The sequence below is a fragment of the Lepidochelys kempii genome, chromosome 1, assembly GCF_965140265.1.
Source record: "Lepidochelys kempii isolate rLepKem1 chromosome 1, rLepKem1.hap2, whole genome shotgun sequence".
Lineage (NCBI taxonomy): Eukaryota > Metazoa > Chordata > Testudines > Cheloniidae > Lepidochelys > Lepidochelys kempii.
The window spans coordinates 289152808-289177366 of NC_133256.1; the positions used below are offsets into that span (position 1 = coordinate 289152808).

Consider the following 24559-nt stretch of genomic DNA (forward strand, 5'->3'; position numbering starts at 1 on the left):
AAGAAGCAATCCCAGTCTCTTCCTGACTTCCAATCCCAGTCCAAGTCTCCTGACGCAACTAGACCAATCTCCCCCCAACTCCCAGTCCCAGTTTTCCTCTCTCTCTCCAGCCCCAGGCTCCAGGCCTAGCCCCCTGCCCCAAGGTTCCTTGTCCCGATCTACTCCCTTGATCACTCATAAGTCCTAGTCCCCTCTGCATTTGATTTATCTGCTTCCTCTTCCATCAGCAGGAAGTCCTTGAGAACACAAGAGAGACAGGCTCCTTGCGCTCAGGTCAGATGCCTGGACCTAGCATGGCCTGCAGTAGCCCAGAGCTACAATTGTAGGAGTCCTGCTCAGCTCCTGGCTGGAGCATGCCCAGTGGGGATGGACTATTTAGGGCATCTAGCTGCCAAAATCTAAGAAGTCTCTGCTAAGCATGTACGAAATGCCATTTTTCAAAGCTTATGCCACTTGGCTTTTAACTTGGCCAAATTTGGGTCGATTTTCATGGGGATGGTAAAAAGCACATCCCTGACACAAAGACTACTCCCTGCCAAATTTCAAGTCCCTTTCCCAAAGCTTGGGGGCACTAGAGCTTTAAAAAAAAGTCACCAGAATGTAATAAGGGCAAAACAATGTATTTTCCCCTAGCCTTGTTTTTGGAAACAGCTGAACTGTTTTGGCTGAAATAAAAAAAAAAATTAAAATAATAATTTAAACTGAGGCAATGACCTGGCATGGAAAATTTCAGCCTGAACAGTTAAAGTTTGGGAAAGCTATAAACAATTGAAAATAGGGTCTTACCATGGGAAGTGTCGGGTAACCTTAATAATAGGTGGTGCTATCTGCCCTAGCTATAGAGCAGACTGACAGGGAGTGTGAATGCATGCAGTAGAGTGCATTAGTCATAGGGTGTAAACTCCTTGCCTTTTCAGGTGAGGAGAAAAACTCTGTTGGTACTATTTTGAAGTACACCACAAGTAAAAAGAAAAACATTAATATAAGGCCATCCTCGGGGTGGAAAGCAAGCAGTAACGTAACACAATCGTTATGGAAAAGAAAGGAAAAAGCACACTGTGTCTATTTAAAACTTGAGAAGAATCTACGTAAGCAAATATGAAATTACCCAAACTGGAATTTGATCACAACAGAAGGATTAAAACCCTTACTCTCTTGCAACAAAACTTGAGTAGGATCTTTATCACAAATGGTCACGCCCTTGGCCTTATTTCTTATCCAAAATATAATACCTCCAGCAGCACAGAACTTCTGGTACATTTATTCTGTATTGACTTAGCAGGAAAGTGTCAGCTACTGAATTACCAACAGAAGTACATTTTGATCTTGAATAGATGGGTGGAACAGGAAGAAGGTTCTTTATTATGTAACTGACAGATGGAAAGTAGCAATTCTGCAAATGCAAAACATATTACCTGACCATTGTTGGTTTGATCTAACTCGTCATATATGGAGACATATTCCATTAATTTTCCATTCTGCTGACAGTCCAGATGCACCAGATCTCGACAGTGAGAGTGACATGTATATCTGCAATCTGAAACATATATATAAAGAAGAGATATTTAGAGAAGAACTTCCTGTTGCTTTGAGTAACATAAATTATTTTAATGCAAATTAGAGTCTGAATCATAGAATCATAGAATATCAGGGTTGGAAGGGACCCCAGAAGGTCATCTAGTCCAACCCCCTGCTCGAAGCAGGACCAATTCCCAGTTAAATCATCCCAGCCAGGGCTTAGTCAAGCCTGAATGCAAATGGATCTCTTTCCAAAATAGCACATCTTTAATGTAACGTATGCTACAATTTTTTTTAAATCCCTCCCACAAAGTAAGCTACAAAGTGAAATTCCTAAGCTGTTTAAACAGTTTATGTTTAGACAACTTATGAATTTCATGATCTATCTTGTATACCTGTGAGAGGCAGTGTGGTCTTGTGGACAGGAGATGAGACTGGGGGTTAGAATCAGCAACAGAAACCAGATCTCAACACTGATTTCCTGTGTGACGTCAGGCAAATTAATTAATTCTCTGAATTTCAGTTTCCCCATCTGTAAAATGTGGCTAATAATAGTAATCCACCTTTTTAAAGAGAACTGAGGTCTACAAATGGTATGTGCTAGGTATTATTAACTATTATCATTTAAATACCAGAGAGGAAATATTGTCCAAAGCAGAACAGGGGATTTTGTCAAGTTTCCTGCATGATTTTCCTAGGATTGCCACTGACTTGCTGTATGATCTTGGGCAAGTCATTTAAACTCAATTTACCAGTCTGTTAAATGGACATAACAACACTTAGCATTTTTCAGATCAAAAGTTCAGATAAAATGTGGTAGATGACCCCAGCTTCAGTGCCCTTTAGGAATAAATTAATGCACACTGACAGCTGGATAACAAACACACATCAAGTCAAAGGTACTCTGGTAAAGTATTACCATCAGAAACCTGCATTCAGGAGTGATGTATAAACCTCACTTCCCGGCTCACAAAGATCAGCTGTGATGACCACTGGATATTTAAATCAATAACAATAGGTATGTAGAACATAATTCTATTTTGACAAAAGGCTCATCAGGTTTCAATTTTCTACCCTCAAACCTATAAATATTTATTTTTATGCCATTTTTAAAGCAACTGCTGGCTTGCTCAGAAACATTGCTAGATTTGCTGTTTTCATATCTATCAAAAACCTGCAGCGCTGGTAGTGCCAACTATAGTTAAGTTTTCACAACACTTTCCATTTTAAGACCTTGTTTTAAATTGCTTATAGTTTTCCCAAACTTTAACCATTCAGACAAATTTTTCATGCTGGGTTGTCTACTTTAAGTTGAGTTTTTTCAAAAAATTTCAGCTAAAATGGTTCAGCCATTTCTGAGCATGAGGTTAGGAATGTTAAAAAACAAAAATGTATAACCATTTAGTTGAAAACTTTAGTATCTCTATCCTTTGGAGCAAAGGTTTGAAATTTGGTAGGGGCTTTGCTCTGGTGAAAGGGTTGTGCCTTTTCCTGTTCATGTGAATACAAATCCAGATTTGGCAAAGTTATAAGACTTTGAATCTTAGTTCATGTGTTTAGTAAAGACTTGTTAGAGTTAGGCAGCCAAATTCTCCAAAGAGTCCATCTGCAATGAGCATGATCCAGCTTAGGGCTACAGGGACCAAGCAGGACTTTCCCTGAAACTGCCCATTTGTTGTGGGCCGTATCATCATTAAATAAGGAGTTAGGTGGGGGCACAGAGACTGGGACCAGATTAGCAAGGACACTGGAACAGGGAGCTGTGGGGTAGGGAAGACTGGCATGAGGAGCCTAAGCAAGTTTTTTTGGGGAGATGGAGAGACTGAGATGATAACCTAGTGGGGAGATACTGGGGCAAGGAGTCTGGGGGCAAGCCTGGGAGCCAAGGTGGTAGTGATGGAAGACTGGTTGGGAAAAGAGACTGGGATCAGGGAAGGACATTCCTGAGTCTCATCATTCCTCAGCTGTCAGCAGATATTTGTGAAGCCCACTAGCAAAGTGTGTGTGTCTTATCCCTTTCTATTGCTGTCAGTTTCTCCATTAGCTCAATTAGCAAGAGGTCTATGTAGTGGATCTAAAAGTTCAAACCCTGCTGATGATCCATGTGGGTGTCTACATGATGGAATTTGTGTTTTCATTTGGCAGGGTGTGTAATCAATAAGGCAAGAGACTAAAGGAAGAGAAAGGATAGTTCATGGTTAGGGCAGCCGAATGATGCCCTGGAGAATTAGATTCTATCCATACCTCTGCCACAGAGTTCCTGTGTGATGCTGGGCAAGGCACTTCAACCAAACATCAACTAATTGTGTGTTCCTCATTTTCTGGATGTACAATTTGAAAACCTGGATCTGTGCTAGACATTCAAAGCTGCATCTGAAATCAATAGATGTGCTTTGAACATATAAAGTGCTATATAATGCTAAGTCCTCTGAAAAATCAAGTCCCATGTGTCTCAAATTGGGCAACCAAAATATATGGACGCTTTTGACCTTGAACACTTTGTGCTTCAGTTCCCCATCTGTAATATTAGATACTACCCCTCACTGCACAGGTGCATTGTGAAAACAAAATCGTTAATGTCGATGAAGACCTCAGATACTACAGTGATGAGCACCATAAAAAAGCCCATGAGGAGGTTAATAATTCTATATTCAGAGTAGGGTCTAAGTACTATTCAGTCAATCAGTCCTAAAGCACACACTCATGAATAACAAGAATAAAATAATACATTAAATAGATGCTCAGTTAGTGAGTATGGTCCATTCAGTACACTGACTGAGGCAGGGATCCTATGATGGAAAAACAGTATGTGATCATGTTATTAAAGACGGTCTCATAATGCATATACACAAGGTGTGAGAGGGGGTCAAATTAAGGTAGCATTGGCATTCCTAACTTTTGAGTACTTGACTTTGCAACCTTAATAATATTTTTATGTCGTCTGTGTGTGTGTATGGAGCATGTTCCCATTATATACACAATCATTTTGACAAATCATATTAAGGAACAGTGTGTTGGTTAAATAGTATTCTAAGACAGGATTAACTAATGAAATTAGGAAACATTCTCTTTCAATGCTATTTTGTTTCTTATTTATAATTCATTTCAATCTGTGTATCTTTAATGTCATTTATAAGACAGGCCCATAACTTCCTCCTGCCTCCTAGAGACATAATTGCAGAAAACATAAAAGCTTCATCTCTGTAAATCCAATTAAAGCTTTCTGTCATAAACTAGATTTTAACAGACTGAATGTAAGTTTAATGAGTGAGACTGGAAAAGAAAAGATTATCTCTACTATAACATTTTACCGATGCAGTTCAGTTTTTTTTTAAACTATTCCACAAATAAGAGTACAATGTACAACAGAGGTACAGGTATTATCAAACAAAAGGGAATTTACTTATTGGGTGATCTTTTACTGAAAGTTACTACTCCCACTCCCAAAATATCTGAACTTCAGAAAAAATTATCTGTGCTTCTAAGATCAGTATTTTGCTAGATTATCAATGGATTTCTGCTTGGAAATTTATCAGAATCTGGTACTCTTTTCTGATGGCATCTGAAATGTCTGTTGTCCTGGAAGAAATCAAAATCTTTAACAAGTACTGCTAACAAAAACATTCACTGACTTTTTTTAAAAAAAGAACCTGCTCAAATGAATCAGTAAGGATATTCGCAAAAAGAAAAGGAGTACTTGTGGCACCTTAGAGACTATTACCAGCAGGACAGTGGGGTGGGAGGAGGTATTGTTTCATATTCTCTGTGTGTATATAAAGTCTGCTGCAGTTTCCACGGTATGCATCCGATGAAGTGAGCTGTAGCTCACGAAAGCTCATGCTCAAATAAATTGGTTAGTCTCTAAGGTGCCACAAGTACTCCTTTTCTTTTTGCGAATACAGACTAACACGGCTGTTACTCTGAAACCTGTCAGTAAGGATATTAAGTCTGTCTTCTGAAATAAACCTATTGTAAAAGTGAGGTATACGTATACTGAAAACTGTTAGCTATACTTATCTCACTGGTGTTATAAATTAAAAATGCAAATGTAAATGTGTAAATATTTATTAAATATACAAATATCTTTCAAAAATTGTGTTGTCAATTGCTGAGGCAAAATCTAACATTTTATGTTACTTAGAATTTCACTACAGCATTAGATTCAAGTTGCCTTATTCAGCAGCCTAAAGTTGAAGAAAAAAGCAATTCAATAAATTCTAAAATTATGTGAAATTGAGACCACTTGTATTTTGTTTTTGTGGTAAACTGTGAGAGTCCCAAGCAGTCATTTAGGTGCATAGTCCCTACCTGATGCTTGTGTTTTCTTCACTTGAAACTTGATTTTGCTTGATAGCTTGTAAATAGCAGTTCCCATAACCGATTCTCTGCAGCGTTGTGCAGAAACAGACAAGCAACTGAACCAGCAGGCAGCTGAGCAGATGCTACAACAAACAGACCTTGGTAATTGAGCTTCATTGACTCAGACAGGAGCAAGGAAGAAATATGGTGCTCAAGAGTACAAGTCCCTACATTCTGATGTGGTCTTTTTTCTGGCCCTTGTAAATGAGAACACTAATTCCTATGATGACCTGGGCAAATTTGACTTTCAAATGAATATGCATACTATAGATTGTGTGCAACCAAAACAAAGAGTACAGAGAAAACAGACGTATGCTTGGATCTTTTTTAACTGAAATAAATCCTTCAGAATAAGTCTTTATTTCAAGGAAGCTATGGTGTGTAGTTCTACTACTCCATAAGATTAGGAAGTTAGCCAGTACAACCTATGTTACTTGATTGATTGTGGTTTGCTTCCCAGCATCACGAGAAAGATGACTACTACAGTTGCTGCAAGAGAAGTATACTTTTAGAGCGTCCTGGAAAATACTTCATATTTTTATTCAAAAGTCTATTTTCAGGCAACAGGTCACAGAAGGAAGGAGAAACCAATGTAATTTCCATGTGGCAATGACTCTTTTTGATTTAGACTGTATTTATCATAGAATCATAGAATCATAGAATATCAGGGTTGGAAGGGACCCCAGAAGGTCATCTAGTCCAACCCCCTGCTCGAAGCAGGACCAATTCCCAGTTAAATCATCCCAGCCAGGGCTTTGTCAAGCCTGACCTTAAAAACCTCTAAGGAAGGAGATTCTACCACCTCCCTAGGTAACGCATTCCAGTGTTTCACCACCCTCATAGTGAAAAAGTTTTTCCTAATATCCAACCTAAATCTCCTCCACTGCAACTTGAGACCATTACTCCTTGTTCTGTCATCTGCTACCATTGAGAACAGTCTAGAGCCATCCTCTTTGGAACCCCCTTTCAGGTAGTTGAAAGCAGCTATCAAATCCCCCCTCATTCTTCTCTTCTGCAGGCTAAACAATCCCAGCTCCCTCAGCCTCTCCTCATAACTCATGTGTTCCAGTCCCCTAATCATTTTTGTTGCCCTTCGCTGGACTCTCTCCAATTTATCCACATCCTTCTTGTAGTGTGGGGCCCAAAACTGGACACAGTACTCCAGATGAGGCCTCACCAATGTCGAATAGAGGGGAACGATCACGTCCCTCGATCTGCTCGCTATGCCCCTACTTATACATCCCAAAATGCCATTGGCCTTCTTGGCAACAAGGGCACACTGCTGACTCATATCCAGCTTCTTGTCCACTGTCACCCCTAGGTCCTTTTCCGCAGAACTGCTGCCTAGCCATTCGGTCCCTAGTCTGTAGCTGTGCATTGGGTTCTTCCGTCCTAAGTGCAGGACCCTGCACTTATCCTTATTGAACCTCATCAGATTTCTTTTGGCCCAATCCTCCAATTTGTCTAGGTCCTTCTGTATCCTATCCCTCCCCTCCAGCGTATCTACCACTCCTCCCAGTTTAGTATCATCCGCAAATTTGCTGAGAGTGCAATCCACACCATCCTCCAGATCATTTATGAAGATATTGAACAAAACCGGCCCCAGGACCGACCCTTGGGGCACTCCACTTGATACCGGCTGCCAACTAGACATGGAGCCATTGATCACTACCCGTTGAGCCCAACAATCTAGCCAGCTTTCTACCCACCTTATAGTGCATTCATCCAGCCCATACTTCCTTAACTTGCTGACAAGAATACTGTGGGAGACCGTGTCAAAAGCTTTGCTAAAGTCTAGAAACAATACATCCACTGCTTTCCCTTCATCCACAGAACCAGTAATCTCATCATAAAAGGCGATTAGATTAGTCAGGCATGACCTTCCCTTGGTGAATCCATGCTGGCTGTTCCTGATCACTTTCCTCTCATGCAAGTGCTTCAGGATTGATTCTTTGAGGACCTGCTCCATGATTTTTCCAGGGACTGAGGTGAGGCTGACTGGCCTGTAGTTCCCAGGATCCTCCTTCTTCCCTTTTTTAAAGATTGGCACTACATTAGCCTTTTTCCAGTCATCTGGGACTTCCCCGGTTCGCCACGAGTTTTCAAAGATAATGGCCAATGGCTCTGCAATCACAGCCGCCAATTCCTTCAGCACTCTCGGATGCAACTCGTCCGGCCCCATGGACTTGTGCACGTCCAGCTTTTCTAAATAGTCCCTAACCACCTCTATCTCCACAGAGGGCTGGCCATCTCTTCCCCATTTTGTGATGCCCAGCGCAGCAGTCTGGGAGCTGACCTTGTTAGTGAAAACAGAGGCAAAAAAAGCATTGAGTACATTAGCTTTTTCCACATCCTCTGTCACTAGGTTGCCTCCCTCATTCAGTAAGGGGCCCACACATTCCTTGGCTTTCTTCTTGTTGCCAACATACCTGAAGAAACCCTTCTTGTTACTCTTGACATCTCTGGCTAGCTGCAGCTCCAGGTGCGATTTGGCCCTCCTGATATCATTCCTACATGCCCGAGCAATATTTTTATACTCTTCCCTGGTCATAAGTCCAACCTTCCACTTCTTGTAAGCTTCTTTTTTATGTTTAAGATCCGCTAGGATTTCACCATTAAGCCAAGCTGGTCGCCTGCCATATTTACTATTCTTTCGACTCATCGGGATGGTTTGTCCCTGTAACCTCAACAGGGATTCCTTGAAATACAGCCAGCTCTCCTGGACTCCTTTCCCCTTCAAGTTAGTCCCCCAGGGGATCCTGGCCATCCGTTCCCTGAGGGAGTCGAAGTCTGCTTTCCTGAAGTCCAGGGTCCGTATCCTGCTGCTTACCTTTCTTCCCTGCGTCAGGATCCTGAACTCAACCAACTCATGGTCACTGCCTCCCAGATTCCCATCCACTTTTGCTTCCCCCACTATTTCTACCTGGTTTGTGAGCAGCAGGTCAAGAAAAGCGCCCCCCCTAGTTGGCTCCTCTAGCACTTGCGCCAGGAAATTGTCCCCTACGCTTTCCAAAAACTTCCTGGATTGTCTATGCACCGCTGTATTGCTCTCCCAGCAGATATCAGGAAAATTAAAGTCACCCATGAGAATCAGGGCATGCGATCTAGTAGCTTCCGTGAGCTGCCGGAAGAAAGCCTCATCTACCTCATCCCCCTGGTCCGGTGGTCTATAGCAGACTCCTACCACTACATCACTCTTGTTGCACACACTTCTAAACTTAATCCAGAGACACTCAGGTTTTTCTGCAGTTTTGTACCGGAGCTCTGAGCAGTCATACTGCTCCCTTACATACAGTGCTACTCCCCTACCTTTTCTGCCCTGCCTGTCCTTCCTGAACAGTTTATAACCATCCATGACAGTACTCCAGTCATGTGAGTTATCCCACCAAGTCTCTGTTATTCCGATCACGTCATAGTTCCTTGACATCACCAGGACCTCCAGTTCTCCCTGCTTGTTTCCAAGGCTTTGTGCATTTGTATATAAGCACTTGAGATAACCTGTTGATCGCCCCTCATTCCCAGTATGAGGCAGGAGCCCTCCCCTCACAGACATTCCTGCCTGTGCTTCCTCCCGGTATCCCGCTTTCCCACTTACCTCAGGGCTTTGGTCTCTTTCCCCCGGTGAACCTAGTTTAAAGCCCTCCTCACTAGGTTAGCCAGCCTGCTGGCAAAGATGCTCTTCCCTCTCTTCGTAAGATGGAGCCCGTCTCTGCCCAGCACTCCTCCTTCATGGAACACCATCCCATGGTCAAAGAAACCAAAGCCTTCTCTCCGACACCACCTGCGTAGCCATTCGTTGACTTCCACGATTCGACGGTCCCTACCTAGGCCTTTTCCTTCCACGGGGAGGATGGACGAGAACACCACTTGCGCCTCCAACTCCTTTATCCTTCTTCCTAGAGCCACATAGTCCGCAGTGATCCGCTCAAGGTCATTCTTGGCAGTATCATTGGTGCCCACGTGGAGAAGCAGGAAGGGGTAGCGATCCGAGGGCTTGATGAGTCTCGGCAGTCTCTCCGTCACATCGCGAATATATATAGTATATATATATATATAATATTATATAGTGCCTTTACTATTAATGTCCTACATTTGAATTTGTACTTAACGTATACTTGACTTAAGTGTTTGGATTTGTTTTGGTTATGTTTACATTACTGAATAAGTCTCAGATGCTTACATTCTATTTTTGTTTCCAAACTGGGGCTGGTGCCATGTTATATTCACCAGGTTCATTAGAAGTCACGGGAAAATTAGAAAACAAATTGGATTACTTGGGTTTCAAGTAATTGCTAAATATAGGTTGTTTACAGCCCAGTTCTGCTGTTATGCTGGTTCTACTTCTCTATAATTTCCTTTGCTCAATGGATTTATTCCTGATGTGCAGTATCTTTATGCTCCCAGCCTAAATATCCTGTAAGTAGTGGCAGTGCACCTAAAAATTTATTCAAGTCAAAGAGACACTCAGGCAATGAGCAAAAGTGTCTAGCCTAAAGAGAACTGCATCACAATTAACCGTATTTCTTCCAGGATCTATCTACTTATATATTCAATTAAAGAGAACTTCTGAGATTATCTGTAATAGCACCATCTGGTGACTCCCAAAGTCTCAGTAGGGAGGCCAGCCTTCCTGCTTGTCTAAGGTGGGAGAAGAAGCCACAGAGGAGAAGTTACAAATGTGGGAGTAACATTAATTTCTATGTGGACTTAAACCTAGAAATCTATAGTGAAGACGATGGAGCCTCCCTGGCTTTACCCACCACCCGTATCTGCTCCCAAAACTCCCAGATGCCCTGCAGTATTCATAGACGCATTTCCATAAGCTTGAAAATTTTTAGGTGCACTGCCACTACGTACACTACCAACTCTGGAGCTGGCCCAGGGTTAGCTCAATCTGTAGCAGAACATAGAACATTCTCCCAACTGCTGCAAATTGTGCCCATCTACAATAACCCTCAAAGGTCATTCTGCCAGCCAAGGATTGTCTGCAGTAATATGGCCACTCCCTTCTGTCTTCAAGCTCACTTCAAAGGCCATGAGGCCTTTGTCATCTGGAGAGAGATCCCACATAGCCATTCCAGAGGAATAAAGGGAGTATGAAGTTGGCTTAGCTAGGTTCTAAGGGAAATTTGCCAGGAAACTAGCTAAGACAACTGGAAGAATCTCCAGGAAGGCTGTTAAGCCAGCTTCACAGCACCTTTGTGCCACTGAATGGCACAAAGGAGATGTACCAGATCAGAGGATCTGGCAGTGGGGGTATCTTTACAGTGCAGTTAAAAACCCACAGCTGGTCTGTGCCAGCTGATTTGGGCTTGCTGGGCTCAGGATAAGGGGCTGTTTAATTGTGGTGTACACATTAGGGCTCAGCTTGGAGCCCAGGCTCTAGGACCCTGCGAGGTGGGAGGGTCCCAGAGCTTGGACTGCAGCCCGATCCAGATAGTCTATACTGCAATTAAACAGCCCCTTAGCCTGAGTCCTGCGAGCCCAAGTCAACTGGCATGGGCCAGCCGTGGGTGTCTAATTGCAGTGTAGACATACCCTAGGTTTCTTATCTTTCAAGCAACTAATGCTCTGCTGGAAAGTACACAGCTCTTCTCTCTTTCTATAACTGTTCCAATCCACTTAAAAATACTAGTGGAAATATATATATAAGCAATAAATAAGTAACAGTTTACTATCTGGATACATAAAGTTAGTCAACAAAATCCGTATTTAGACACCTAGAAACGGGCAGGTTTTCAGAGGTGTTGAACATTCAGAATCCATATTGACTTCAAGTGATGTTTAGGCTGTTCAGCACCTCTGAGAAATCAAGTGATTATTTAGATGCCTAGGTTTGAAAACTTTGGCCAACATGCCAGGCATATCATCTGCTTTTCCTCATTTGCAATGCAGATCAGAGCATGGGATGCCACACAACTGACCTTCGTCTCTTTCCTGTCTGGCATGCAAATAAATAAGCTCCAGTGGCCAAAACAAAAAAGATGCAATAAGCTTATTCATTATTGTAGAATAAGAATAAAAAATGGAACAGCTGATCTATTGTATTTTAAAAATATAATCTTTGCTCTGTAGCAGATAAAAAAAGTTGATCAAGAAAGTATGTAGTTATGATATAGGGTCTCATAAAAGGACACTGTGGGCTTATAAGTAATAAGAAAATATATATAAATCCACTGAGCTTCAAACAGAAAAGTGAAGGATGTAACTGCAAATGAAAAAATTGCTATTTGATAGTACATATTAATAGTATAAAAGGACAAAGTGCAGTTTTTAATAATTTTTGATAAAATAATCTTTTTCTTTTATACAGCTGCCAAATATAATTTTGATCATTACTATTTTTAATTAATGTAAAACTAAAACACTAATCCATCATTATGCCTGTCTCCTGCAAAAGCTTTTTACTGGTTACACTGTAGACTGACAAGCCGTGTATTTGCTGTATAAAACTAAATTTCAAGCTAAAAAATCAAAGGGGTACAACTGCAGATAAATGGTTTCGCAACAAGAGCCAAACTATAATCAACTTAAAGAGTTGTAACCTTGTTGACATTCATAGGAGCCAGGATGTAATATGTTACACCTCATGTTGAATTCTGATTGGCTTCTCAGATATGGTCCAGTTTACTAAAATCAAGTGTAGTACTGAAAAACTACAGTGAGCCAAATTATCCATTCTAACAATATTGTTCATGATAGAAGTGGGGGGATGGGACAAGGTGGAAGTGTTTGCATTTGAAAATAACTTGAACACAGACGTGTGATGTTTAAAATTTTTTGCCTTAATCTGTACTTATGAGGGGAAAGGGATATATATATAACAATGTTTTATTCCTTCTTATATTTTTCTCCTTAATAGAAATTAGAAAATAAAGATTTTTCTATAAATCTATGACTTAGGCCTGGTCTAGGCTACAAAGCTGGGTCAACATAAGTCACCTAGCATTACCCTAGTTGTATGTGAATCTACACTCACATTTGTCTCTGGTTGATGTAAAGGCTCCATTATGGCGATACAGTAACATCACCTCTGTGATGGGCTGGGTCACAGAAACCCGCTTGGGACGTCCACCTGATGTGCTGGGACTAACTCTGAGCCTGTTTTCCCTGGCAGCTTGGGACTTCAGTACCTTGCCTTGTTCAAGCCAGACACGCTAGCCTGCTGCAAACACAGACCCAGGTCTGAACCACGTTCCCCGCAAGCTGCAGGCTTAACTGAAAACAGATTAAGAAGTGCTCCTGTCTCCACATCCCAGATACCCAGCTCCAAATGGGGTCCAAACCCCAAATAAATCTGTTTTACTCTGTATAAAGCTTATACAAGGTAAACTCATAAATTATTTGCCCTCTATAACAGTGGTCTCCAAACTTTTTGGCTCGCACACCCCCAGGGTGAAGACCAGAAGACCTGCCGCAGACACGCCGCCAACGGAAGAAGACCGGAAGACCTGCTACAAGCGACGTAAGAAGACCGGAAAACCTTCCGCCGACGCGCCACCAACGGAAGAAGAACGGAAGACTTACCGCAGGTGGGGTGCCGGAGGGGAACACCAGCCGTGGACGTGCAGAGCTGCCGCTGAAGAAAAAACAACGGCGGAGTGCTGTCTGGTGGCGCTCCTACTGCCGCGCACCTCCTAGGATCATCTTGCGCACCCCATGGGGTGCACGTATCCCAGTTTGGAGACCACTGCTCTATAACACTGATGGAGAGATATGCACAGCTGTTTGCCCCCCCACCCCTCAGGTATTAATACTTACTCTGGGTTAATTAATAAGTAAAAAGTGATTTTATTAAATATAAAAAGTAGGATTTAAGTGGTTCCAAGTAAAGACAGACAGAACAAAGTAAATTACCAAACAAAATAAAATAAAACATGCAAGTCTAAGCCTAATACAGTAGGAAACTAAATGCAGGTAAATCTCACCCTCAGAGATGTTCCCATAAGCTTCTTTGACAGACTAGCCTCTTTCTAGTCTGGGTCCAGCAATCACTCACACCCCTGTAGTTACTGTCCTTTGTTCCAGCTTCTTTCAGGCTTCTCTTTGGGATTGAGAGGCTACTCTTGAGCCAGCTGAATACACAGTGGAGGGGTTTCCAGGGGCTTAAATAGACTCTCTCTTGTGGGCGGAAACCCCTTCTGCTCTCCTTTGCAGAATCCAGCTACAAGATGAAGTCTTGCAGTCATATGGGCAAGTCACATGTCCATGCATGACTCAGTTCTCTACAGGACTTCCCAGGAAAGCTCAGATGTGGATTGGCATCTATCAAGGTCCATTGTTAGCCAAGTACTCCCAATTACCTGAATAATCCCCTCACACTATGTTGACCAAATCTGCCTTAGGTGCTTTCTACAGCAAACACTTTAAATACAGGCATAAAACCAACACTCATAACTTCAGATGTAAAAATGATACATGCATACAAATAGGATGAATACATGCAGAAGAACATAACTTTTGCAAAGATATGTTACATGGCATATCTAGCATAAAACATATTCCAGTTATGTCATATTTACACTCATAAGTATATTTCTATAAAGCATTATGAGGTGCAACATCACAACCTCCCTGAATTGTGTTGAGCCTTGGTCAACCGACAGTGTGAGTATACGCATTGCGTTACCTATGTCAACCCTAACAGTTCTCCAGCAGCTGTGCCACAATCCCTAACAATGACCATTCTAGTCACAATTGTCAACTCCACTGGCCAGGGGTCAGAGACTGGAAGCCATTTAGCCAACCCCACCCCGCCTTTAAAAACCTGCATGTTTTTAAAATGCATTTTCCTGACTGCCCAGCTTGGTAAGCACACACAGAAGCGTTCCCTTGCGTGCAGCTACCCAACCGATCATGCTGGCTACATGCTTCCGACATGCTCCTGCCTATAGCAGACAAGAGGTATTTGATTTCTTGGGCCTGCAGGGAAAAGAGGCTGTGCAGATAGCGCTATGGCACAGATGTAGAAATGTGGACAATCGATGAGCAGAGTGCATGGGGATGCAGGCGAAGGGGTACAACAGGGATCAGCAGCAATACTGCATGAAAGCAAAGGAACTGCAGCAGGCACGCCACAAGGCAAGGGAGGCCAACAGTCGATCTGGTACTAAACTGCAGCTCTGCCAATTTTACAATGATCATTTCTCCAGCTTTTCCAGATCATTATGAATTTTAATCCTATCCTCCAAAGGACTAGCCGCCCCTCCCAGCTTGGTATCGTCTGCAAACTTTATAAGTGTACTCTCTGTGCCATTATCTAAATCACGGATGAAGATATTGAATAGAACCAGACCCAGAACTGGTCCCTGTGGGACCCTACTTGATATGCCCTTCCAGCTTGACTGTGAACCACTGATAACTATTCTCTGGGAATGGTTTTCCAACCACTTATGCCCCCACCTTATAGTAGCTCCATCTAGGTTGTATTTTCCTAGTTTATGAGGTCATGCGAGACAGTATCAAAAGCTTAGTTAAATCAAGATATAACACATCTACCATTTCCCCCCATCCCCAAGGCTTGTTACCCTGTCAAAGAAAACTATAAGGTTGGTTTGACGTGATTTGTTCTTGACAAATCCTTGCTTACTGTTACTTATCACCTTATTATCTTCTAGGTGTTTGCAACTTGATTGCTTAATTAATTATTTGCTCCATTATCTTTCCAGGTACCAAAATAAAGATGACTGGTCTGTAATTCCCCGGGTTGTCCTTATTCCCCTTTTCATAGATTGGCACTATCTTTGCCCTGTTCCAGTCCTCTGGAATTTCTCCCATCTTCCATGACATTTTGAAAATAATCACAAATGGCTCAGCTATCTCCTCAGTCAGCTCCTTGAATATTCTATGGAGTATTTCATTAGGCACTGGTGACTTGAACACATCTAAGTAATTTTTAACTTGTTCTTTCCCTATTTTAGCCTCTGATCCTACCTCGTATTCACTTTGTTAGATGTCCAATCACTACTCAGCATCTATGCTTTGTTTTTGTTCCGAGGATGCTTTCATAATGCAGGAGCACTTGCCTACTATACACAGGTGGAACACACAGAAATGTAGTGATATTTTTAAGAATCTGTGGCGCAATATATTTTGTATAGCCACTGTACTAATAATTGGTTTTGCCTACATATTGGCTGGTACATCACTACTATTTCAGATGGAATGACAGACTGGCTCAAGCTTGTGACCATCTTGTAGCAGGAAGACTAAGATTTTACATTTCAGCTGCTACTACTAATGACAGCATATTTCTTCATTACTTCAATTGGTAAAGGCCTATATTTCTGAAGTAGGAAACTGTAAGATTTATTCTCTGTGCTACAGGTTGGCACAACTGGAGCAGAGATCCACCACAAAAGAACCAAAATAATAGACCTAAAGTTAGACTATTAAGTTCAATCTCACCTGAATAACAGTTTCTAGGATTTTTTTTTATCGTCTGATTTACCGTAATATGAGTAATATCTCTTCCTTATGCTCATTTATTTGTATAGGATTCTAGGAATTATTAGGCAGCTCTAAACATTGCGATATTATATTGTAACTAAATGAACTACAAATGCAGTCTAGTGATCAGTCTTAAATATGTTGCAGAATGGGAATTGCGCCTGAGAAAGAACTGAGCCCTGGTTCAGCAAGGTATTTAAGTACATGCACAACACCTTTTAGGCACGTGTTTCAGTAGACCTGCTCATGCACTTAAAAGTTGTGCGTGGATTTAAGAACCTTGCTGAATTGAGGCCTGAAGGATTTGACCCTGTATGTTTAAAAATTGCTTTCCCTTTACAAGAACACACTTATTTTGCATAATTGTAAGAACAATTTTTACCCATTGTTTATTACAGTTCCTAAAGCTTAAAACAAACCCCCAATATCTATGGCAACCTACAGCTCAACTTAAAAAAAAATTAACACACACAAAAAGTAATTACTTTTTTTTAAAAAAAGCATTGTGATAAGACAGGGCTTCTCTCCAGATGACTCTCTGCCATTCCCACAGTCTTTTAGGCAGTTTCATTGTCCAACATAACAAAACAGGTCCTCAACTCACTCATCTGGGGCTCTCCCTGCCTCCTCTCACAGGGGATTTTGGCAGTTCTGCTTCCTGCAGCTTCCCGCCTCACTCTCTTTCTCACATCCAACTCTGTTCCCTTCCAGCTCTTAGACTCCCTCAGATCCTTTATAGACCAGGTGCAGACCGACTGGGAGCACCTGCTCTGGCACAGGGACCTACTTCAGTTACAGCAGCCAGCCACCCTGTGACCAGTATTTATATTTTCATGCTGTTTATGAAGTATTGCTAGAGCTGAGCATTTTCTAGCAGCTAATGAGTGGCTGAGTTACAATCCTAAGGTAAAACTCAAGGGTCCACAACTCCAACCAAACTGATCATTAACTGCAAGGAAATGCTTGACCTAGAGGTTATTATTGCTAAAATTTGCATACTCCTGCTGCTTGATTCAGGAAAAGCTTAGATCTTCATAAATATTATTTAAGAGATGGGATCTACAGACAATGGGAAAGCTCATGGCCATGTAAGACCATTACACAAATTATTATAATACATGGACTTGTTTTAGTGAAAACCGAATGACAATGAAGTCAGCATCTCTGTAATCTTTTTTTTCTCAACTAGTAGTTATTTGTGGCAAGGATACAAAAGACTACATATATTTTATCTTAGACTTCCATATTGCCAACCCTAAGAATTAAAAAATCATAAGTCAGACCTCAAAATATCACAAAATTGGTTTTAAAATCATAAGATTAAAAAAAATGGGGTTCATTTTATTTCTCTTCTGACTTCTAACCCTTTAGGGTGCACTTGGGTCAAGTTTTCAAGCTACCACAAAGGCTATCAACTTACTTTTTTTAAAAAATGAAAGCTAAATTTCAGCACTTGAATCCCAGAGCTGGGCCTTTGAGAGAAACACAAGATTTGAAATTAAATTGAGAGATGACAACATTAATATTTGCATTTTTAATCTATTAAAAATGTATGAATAATTAATAACAAATAATGTATTACACAAATTTTGCCTCTTGTAATGTTTGTGATACCTTTGTGAACAGATCATGGTTTTCTCAAATTTTTTTATTATTTAAAATTATTTGGTAAAATCCTTTATAGAAGTAATTTATTCTATTGCTTGCTTTTTGAAATTCAATCTCTATGTTCATAGTTGTGATTGACTCCTTAAATCCTATAGTAATTTTTCCTGTTTCCTTATTGGATAAGTTTTGTACTGATAACAAGGGTATTTTTGTGTGGGTACTTTCAGAAAATGCATTTAAATGCATACTTCTAAGAGTAGTAGAGTCAACAAGCTTTACATTCACTTTCAGCAAACATCTGTGTTAATAAAACATAGTTGAATAAATTTCTGCAGAGGTAAACACAAAATATGGTAGAAGATAGCAGATGCAAATTTGTTTAAAAATTAAAAATAAAACCAGAGAAAATGGTTTGCAATATTTGCCTAGATCTACTGTCTCTAATAATTGTCTTTCTGGAATTACCTGTGCACTAATATTTTCTCTTTGTTACATTTAAAAATAATAAAGTGGAAAAAATTGACACTCTAAGCAAATTTCTTCCAGCAGTTAATTGTTGCGTGTGAAAATTACAGCAGTGCAAATTAAACTGGTTTCAAAAATTATTTACTCTAGTGCCCTCTAGTGCTGAGTACCAAAATGGCAGGCATAAAGTTAACAAATTTGTACTCTTCTTTCATTTGTTCTTTAATTTAAAACAAAATTATCCAAAATGAAATGACATGAAAGGGGAAGCTGAGTTTTAGTTATTTGTAATTCAAAGGAAACTTGAGTTAATTCCCAGTAGAGTCTGTTGTTTCTTACTTGAATTAATAACATTGCAGAGGCAACATTTTCAATTCACTGAGTTATAGAAGTGATTATGCCCTTTCTAGATGATTTATAGAACAGTGCTTAACATAGCTTTGAATAGAACTATGATACAGCTATCCTGTACAGCCAGGAAATTCAGTTTGAACATAAGAAAGGATAGTTTCTACTGGGGGACAATTAATACCCCTTAAGGTGATGGATTTAAATGCTAAAATAGGACTTACATTCTAATAGGCGCAGAATAAACCACTTAACTGGAAGACTAGTCTTCATGAAAGCTAAATCCTGGGACTTCCCTGCTAAATAAATCCTGGATCCTGTTTCCTCTTAGGATTCAAATGTGGGTGGGGGCCAAGAGTTGAGTCAAGCCAAAGGAGGTGAAGTGCCAAATGATCCACATAGGAAGGTAAATATGCACGTAAAATAGGTGATGAAATATGTATGTTATATTTAAAATATGATGGTGAAGGAGCTTAGAAGTACAGATCCCATTAGTGATCACTCACTAGACTCCTCATGTAATGCACCGGGAATCTAATCAGATCAGGCCCCTTATTAGGGTATGTCTACATTGCAATTAGACACCCACAGCTGGCCCGTGCCTGCTGACTCATGATTGCAGGGCTTGGGCTAAGGGGCTGTTTAATTGTGGTGTAGACGTTTCGGGCTTGGGCTGCAGCCCCAGCTCTGGGACCCTCCACCCTCTCAGGGTCCTAAAGCCTGGGATCCAGGCTGAAAGTCTACACCGCATTTAAACAGCCCATTAGCACAAGCCCCTTTGCCCAAGTTAGCTGGCATGGGCCAGGAACGGATTTTTAATTGCAGTGCAGACATATCCTAAAGTTTCACTGAGAACTTCCACTATGCAGGCAGCAGAGTTGGTGGGTGGTTGAGGAACAGAGGGGGCAACAGAAGGGAATAGACAGACTAGAAAGACCAGGTCCCCACACCCCACCCCACCCCACCTCAACCTGACCAGCATTGCGATAGTGCTCCATACTGTAATGTTTTATATGCCCTCAGGCCTCTAGTTTCTCAGGAGAGAAGGTACAGCACTACGTATTAATTGCATAAGCAAGTAGCTCAGTCTGAGTCTGCACACACTACTAGAAATGTGAATTCACACTGGGCTTGGAGGCTTAACATATTTATCGGCATAATCATTCTCACACTAACACTCCATCAGTTTATTTGGTAAGTCACGCCTATCTAGTAAACTAATTACTACTACTTTACATACACCACTGCTCCACAGCTGCTTCTCCAGATAACCTGTGATGGCCACTCCTCATTTTGCACCCTGAAGCACATGGCCAAACTGAGCGTTGATGAGGGAAGTGCTTTGTTTAATACTACAGCTGCACCTTTCTTGGCTTCCTATTCCATCCAAATTGTTACAAGACATATAAGGAATAAATCTTGCCAAAAAATTGGAGGTTTTTTTATTTAGTGGGGAAAGGGAAAAAAGATATCTACAAGTATACCATGGGGACTGGTGTTGTCTAGTCTTATTAAACATCTTATTTAAATTATCTGAAAGCAGGAGTAAAAAACCCCATTAATGAAATTTGCTGATGGTATTAAACTGCGAGAAGTTATGAATACTAATCAGTCCAGAGAAATTATGCAAAGTAATTTAAAAAGATTAGAAGTGTGGGCACAAAACAAAATAACTTTTCCCTAGAAAATATAGCAGGAGAAAACTAACCCAGTACAGAGATAGCAAAGGGAAGAGGAAATAAAAGGAAAGCAGTGACACTGAAAGACGATTGTATTTCTCTCTCCCCTTTGATATTGCACTTTGGGAGTCAAATAATGCAGTCTCACTCAAAGGATTTGTACCACAATATAACAAATTACAGACATGCTCTGAATAAAAAGAAACATGTAAAACAAATGCAGAATATATTTTTAAAGGAAACTGAACCTTAAAGAATACACTTACTGTAATCAGAGTCTTAAAATGGTATGTTTTCACTAACAGTCTATGTATACTTATCTGATCATTAGATGTGGAAGTTACTCAATGAACATTAAGAGCATTCAGATCAGTAGGGCTGAATTTTCAAAATCAGACAAATAAGTGTACCTGAAAAGATTGCACATGGACATATTTCATACATTTGCAATTAGACTGTAAAGTCCTAAGGGAATGGCCACTGTTTTTTACTTGTCTGTAATCTGTTGAAGTACCATTTACATCTATAGCATTGCATAATAATAAATAATAATATTAATAATAATTAATAAATAACTACTACAACAAAATGGAAATTATATGTGCATCTCAACACTAGGTAATTAAAATTAAAATAGTGTACCATAATTAAATTAAATAAGTGTACCATAGCCTATCACTTTTTAAAAATTATTATCTATAGAAAGTAATTACAATAGAACCTAAGCATTATGAAGACCAGAGTTATGAACTGACCGGTCAACCACACACCTCATTTGAAACTGGAAGTACGCAGCAGGCAGCAGCAGAGACAAAAATATACAGTACAGTACTGTGTTAAACATAAACTACTAAAACAATAAAGGAAAAGTTAAAAAAAAGATTTGACAGCTTCAGGAAACCATTTTTGTGCTTGTTTCATTTAAATTAAGATAGTTAAAAGACGCATTTTTCTTCTACCTAATAAAGTTTCAAAGCTGTATTAAGTCAGTGTTCAGCTGTAAACTTTTGGAAGAACCATGTTCAGAATTATGAATATTTCAGAGTTATGAACAAACTCCATTCCTGAGGTGTTTGTACTTCTCTGAGGTTCTACGGTATTCTAAATTTGTTCCCTACAAGGGAAAATAATTTGAATGCAACACTTTGTTTTGATAAGAATAGAGTAATCTAGTGACACCGTTTATTTCTCTGTTTCCCAGCTATGTATTCTTACAAACAGTAGGTCAGATTCTGCTACCTTTACTCAAATGGAGTAGCCCAGTTTAAGACAATAGGACTATTTGCGGAGGCAGTGCTACTCCATATAAGCACGGGTGCAGTATTAGGATAAAAGCTTTAATTCACAAATAACTATAAAGTAAACACAGAAAAAATGCATATTCTTATCACACCAAAATTATATTCTTTTAGTAGCTCTGTGCACTCATTAGGTATCAGGGCTCTGTTGGTCAATTAAACATTTTGGATAGGTAGTTAAAAACAGGCTTTCCTTTTATCTGGTCAGTTTTCATATTATTTTAACTTTAGTTTGTATAGAAGTTTAAACCTTCATAAATGTATTTTTATGGTATATTCATTTAAAAGGATGTCATAATGTTTCTATACTTGTTTCAGTTTATTGTGCAGAACATGTATTCTTACATGTCTGTACCTTTAACACAGATTTATTCGATTGGGTTCCAATGACCTGACCCAAAATCTATTGAAATCAATGAAAATACTCTCACTGATTTCAATGTGCTTTAGAGGAGGCCTCAAAATTGCAACACATAGGCCAAAAAATCATACGCAAATTCCTGCTGGAGGTAAAGTGTAACATTTTGCTGCTGACTGTGAGAAAGATCTGGCTAGTTTAGAGATCTGCTAATGACTTCTCATTTTCTTCTCACTGAAAACTTTTTCAGATGTACACAGAACTGCTAATCTTTAAGCATTCCCTTTAGTTGAAAGCTTAGAATAAAATTCTTACAAGACTCAATTTGGGTTAGAAACAGAGCTGTATAAATCTCACTGATATGTGTGCCCCTGTTTGAACATTTTATAATAGTTTCAGTACAAGTGGGATTCAATTCCCACCCACCCCCACCACATAAACTGTTGTCTTTTATACTTCTGGGGGAATTCTGCGCCACCATGTGGGCACAGAATTCATGTTGTCTGCAGATTTCTTTGCTTCCCTGCAGAAAAATGACTTCTATGGGGAAGAAAAGGGAAGATGCAAGAGTGGTCTCTCCTCCCCAGCAGCTTGGAGCGGCTGGCAGAGACATAAATCCGCATGGGAGTGGGGGAGAGTGCATGCGTATGTGGGGAGACATCAGTTGCTGTAGGAGGAGGAAGCAGGGCTGGGCATGCATACGAGTTTAGCGAATGAGAGAGATTCTGTCCCTCTGGCTTGCTATTGCGGTGCACCCGGTATGGAGAGGCAGGACTTCAGGGTATTTGGAGGTAGGCATGAGGTGTGCAAAGGAGCCTTACTGTAAATGACAGTATGGCCTTATAAATGCTTATAGTATTTAGTGATTAGAACTGGTCTAAATTTTTGGACTAAAAAAAGTTCCTATCAAAATGTGCTCTGTGGACCTGGAGATGGTCAGTAGCCAGTATAAATAGTAAGTTTGAGTCCCCAGCCCTTATTTGCTCTTCGGTTGCCTATGATGTAATACTGAGCATATGGCTGCATATATTTGTTGACTAATAACTATAAATAAAGGGTCAACCTAGCTACATTATTATCAGAAAAAGGGGATTTGGGAATTTCCTCCAATGCTCCCCACCTCCATTCATTGTACTGTAGTTTAAATAAATTATCAAAAGAATTGAAAATGATTATATTGCATTATTTTGACGAATAAAAATGTGCAGAATTTTGCACAATTTTAAAATATTGCGTGCAAAATTTTAAAAATTTTGGCACAGAATTTTTAATTTTTTGGCCAAAATTCCCCTAGGTGTAATTTTATATGTTTTCCAGATGAAGCCATGCACTGGGGCCCCTGTTCCTATAAACAGGCCTAAACTTTGTTTCCCTTCCGTAGCGCCAGAGGAACTGCCATACAAGATCAGAAATATGTAGACCCTAATCCACTATCCTGTCTCTGACAGTGGCCAGCATTCAGGGGCACAGACACAATTTTCCTAAGGAGGGGCCCAGAGCTCTCCTTCATCTCACCTGCACCCAACTTCTCCACAAGCTCCCTTTGCACTCAGCCCCCCAGTTTCCCCTCCCACACCCAGCTCTACCAAGGTCCCAATGCTTCTTTTTCAGTGGACAATTATCCTATTCTGAAACCTGATGCATTTCAGGTCTCACTATATGTATCTAGAACCTCCAGTCAGGTGATTTGCATCACAAAACACAGATTCTATGAGGATATTGTGAGGAAAAATTCAAACATTTCAAACAAAGAAACACAGAATGCATTTTAAAAAGGAAACCATAACCTTAAACAGCGCATCCTCCTTGCCTAACATCTTTTAAAATGTTTTATATCGATGAATAAACTAAGTGCACTTAAAGCATTAGCAGCAGCAGTTAATCAATAGATGTGAACAGTGCCTAGAACCTATTGTTTTAGTTGTGCAGCAAGTGCCTAGAGGATTTGTGCTGTAAACTGTAAAGATTAAGAATTAAAACCAGCAGATCAGCTCTGATTCTATTCCAGACTTTACCAAACATTTTCTTGAAACAAATCAATCAATCTAATTGTGGCAATTTCTTCCTAAAAAAGGCTTCTCTCTTTCTGAGCCCTCCTCAAGAAATGGTACATTGATTTTGATTTCTCCAACATCCAAGCAAAAAATTAGTATGATAGCTATAGAGAATTTTCACTGATCAATAGGTAGTAGATTTGAAATCTCCAAAATGTTTTTACAGTTGATTTTTTTAAACAAAATGACTTCATATAGTACTCCTCTCCCTCTCTCTCTTCAAGGTCAGCAGCTGAGGGCAGGTTGATCTACAGGGCCTCTGAATCAGGAGCAGACACCTAATTATACCCTGATATATCTTTTTACATGTGACACTATCAAATTTCTGCCTTTTGAATATCAAGGCCGACCGTAATCATGTGACACAATTAACTTGTTTCTTCTTGCTTAAGTTAACAATAAAGGCAAACCCAAAGGAACTAT

General features: G+C 40.2%; 1 protein-coding gene across 2 annotated transcripts in view; it reads right to left on the minus strand.

Annotated features, from left to right (window-relative positions):
• Positions 1–24559, minus strand: part of RASSF3 (Ras association domain family member 3) — a 172932-nt gene that overhangs the window by 107845 nt on the left and 40528 nt on the right. The window contains exons 1-2 of one of the 2 annotated variants that reach the window (XM_073327885.1): positions 16931–16949; positions 1416–1537 (exon numbers count right to left, since the gene is read on the minus strand). In XM_073327885.1, the coding sequence (XP_073183986.1) occupies positions 1416–1537; positions 16931–16934 (126 nt within the window). In that variant the 5' untranslated portion in view covers positions 16935–16949. Of the gene's footprint in view, positions 1–1415; positions 1538–16930; positions 16950–24559 lie in introns of those variants that run through there. The other variant, XM_073327884.1, reaches the window with a different exon arrangement.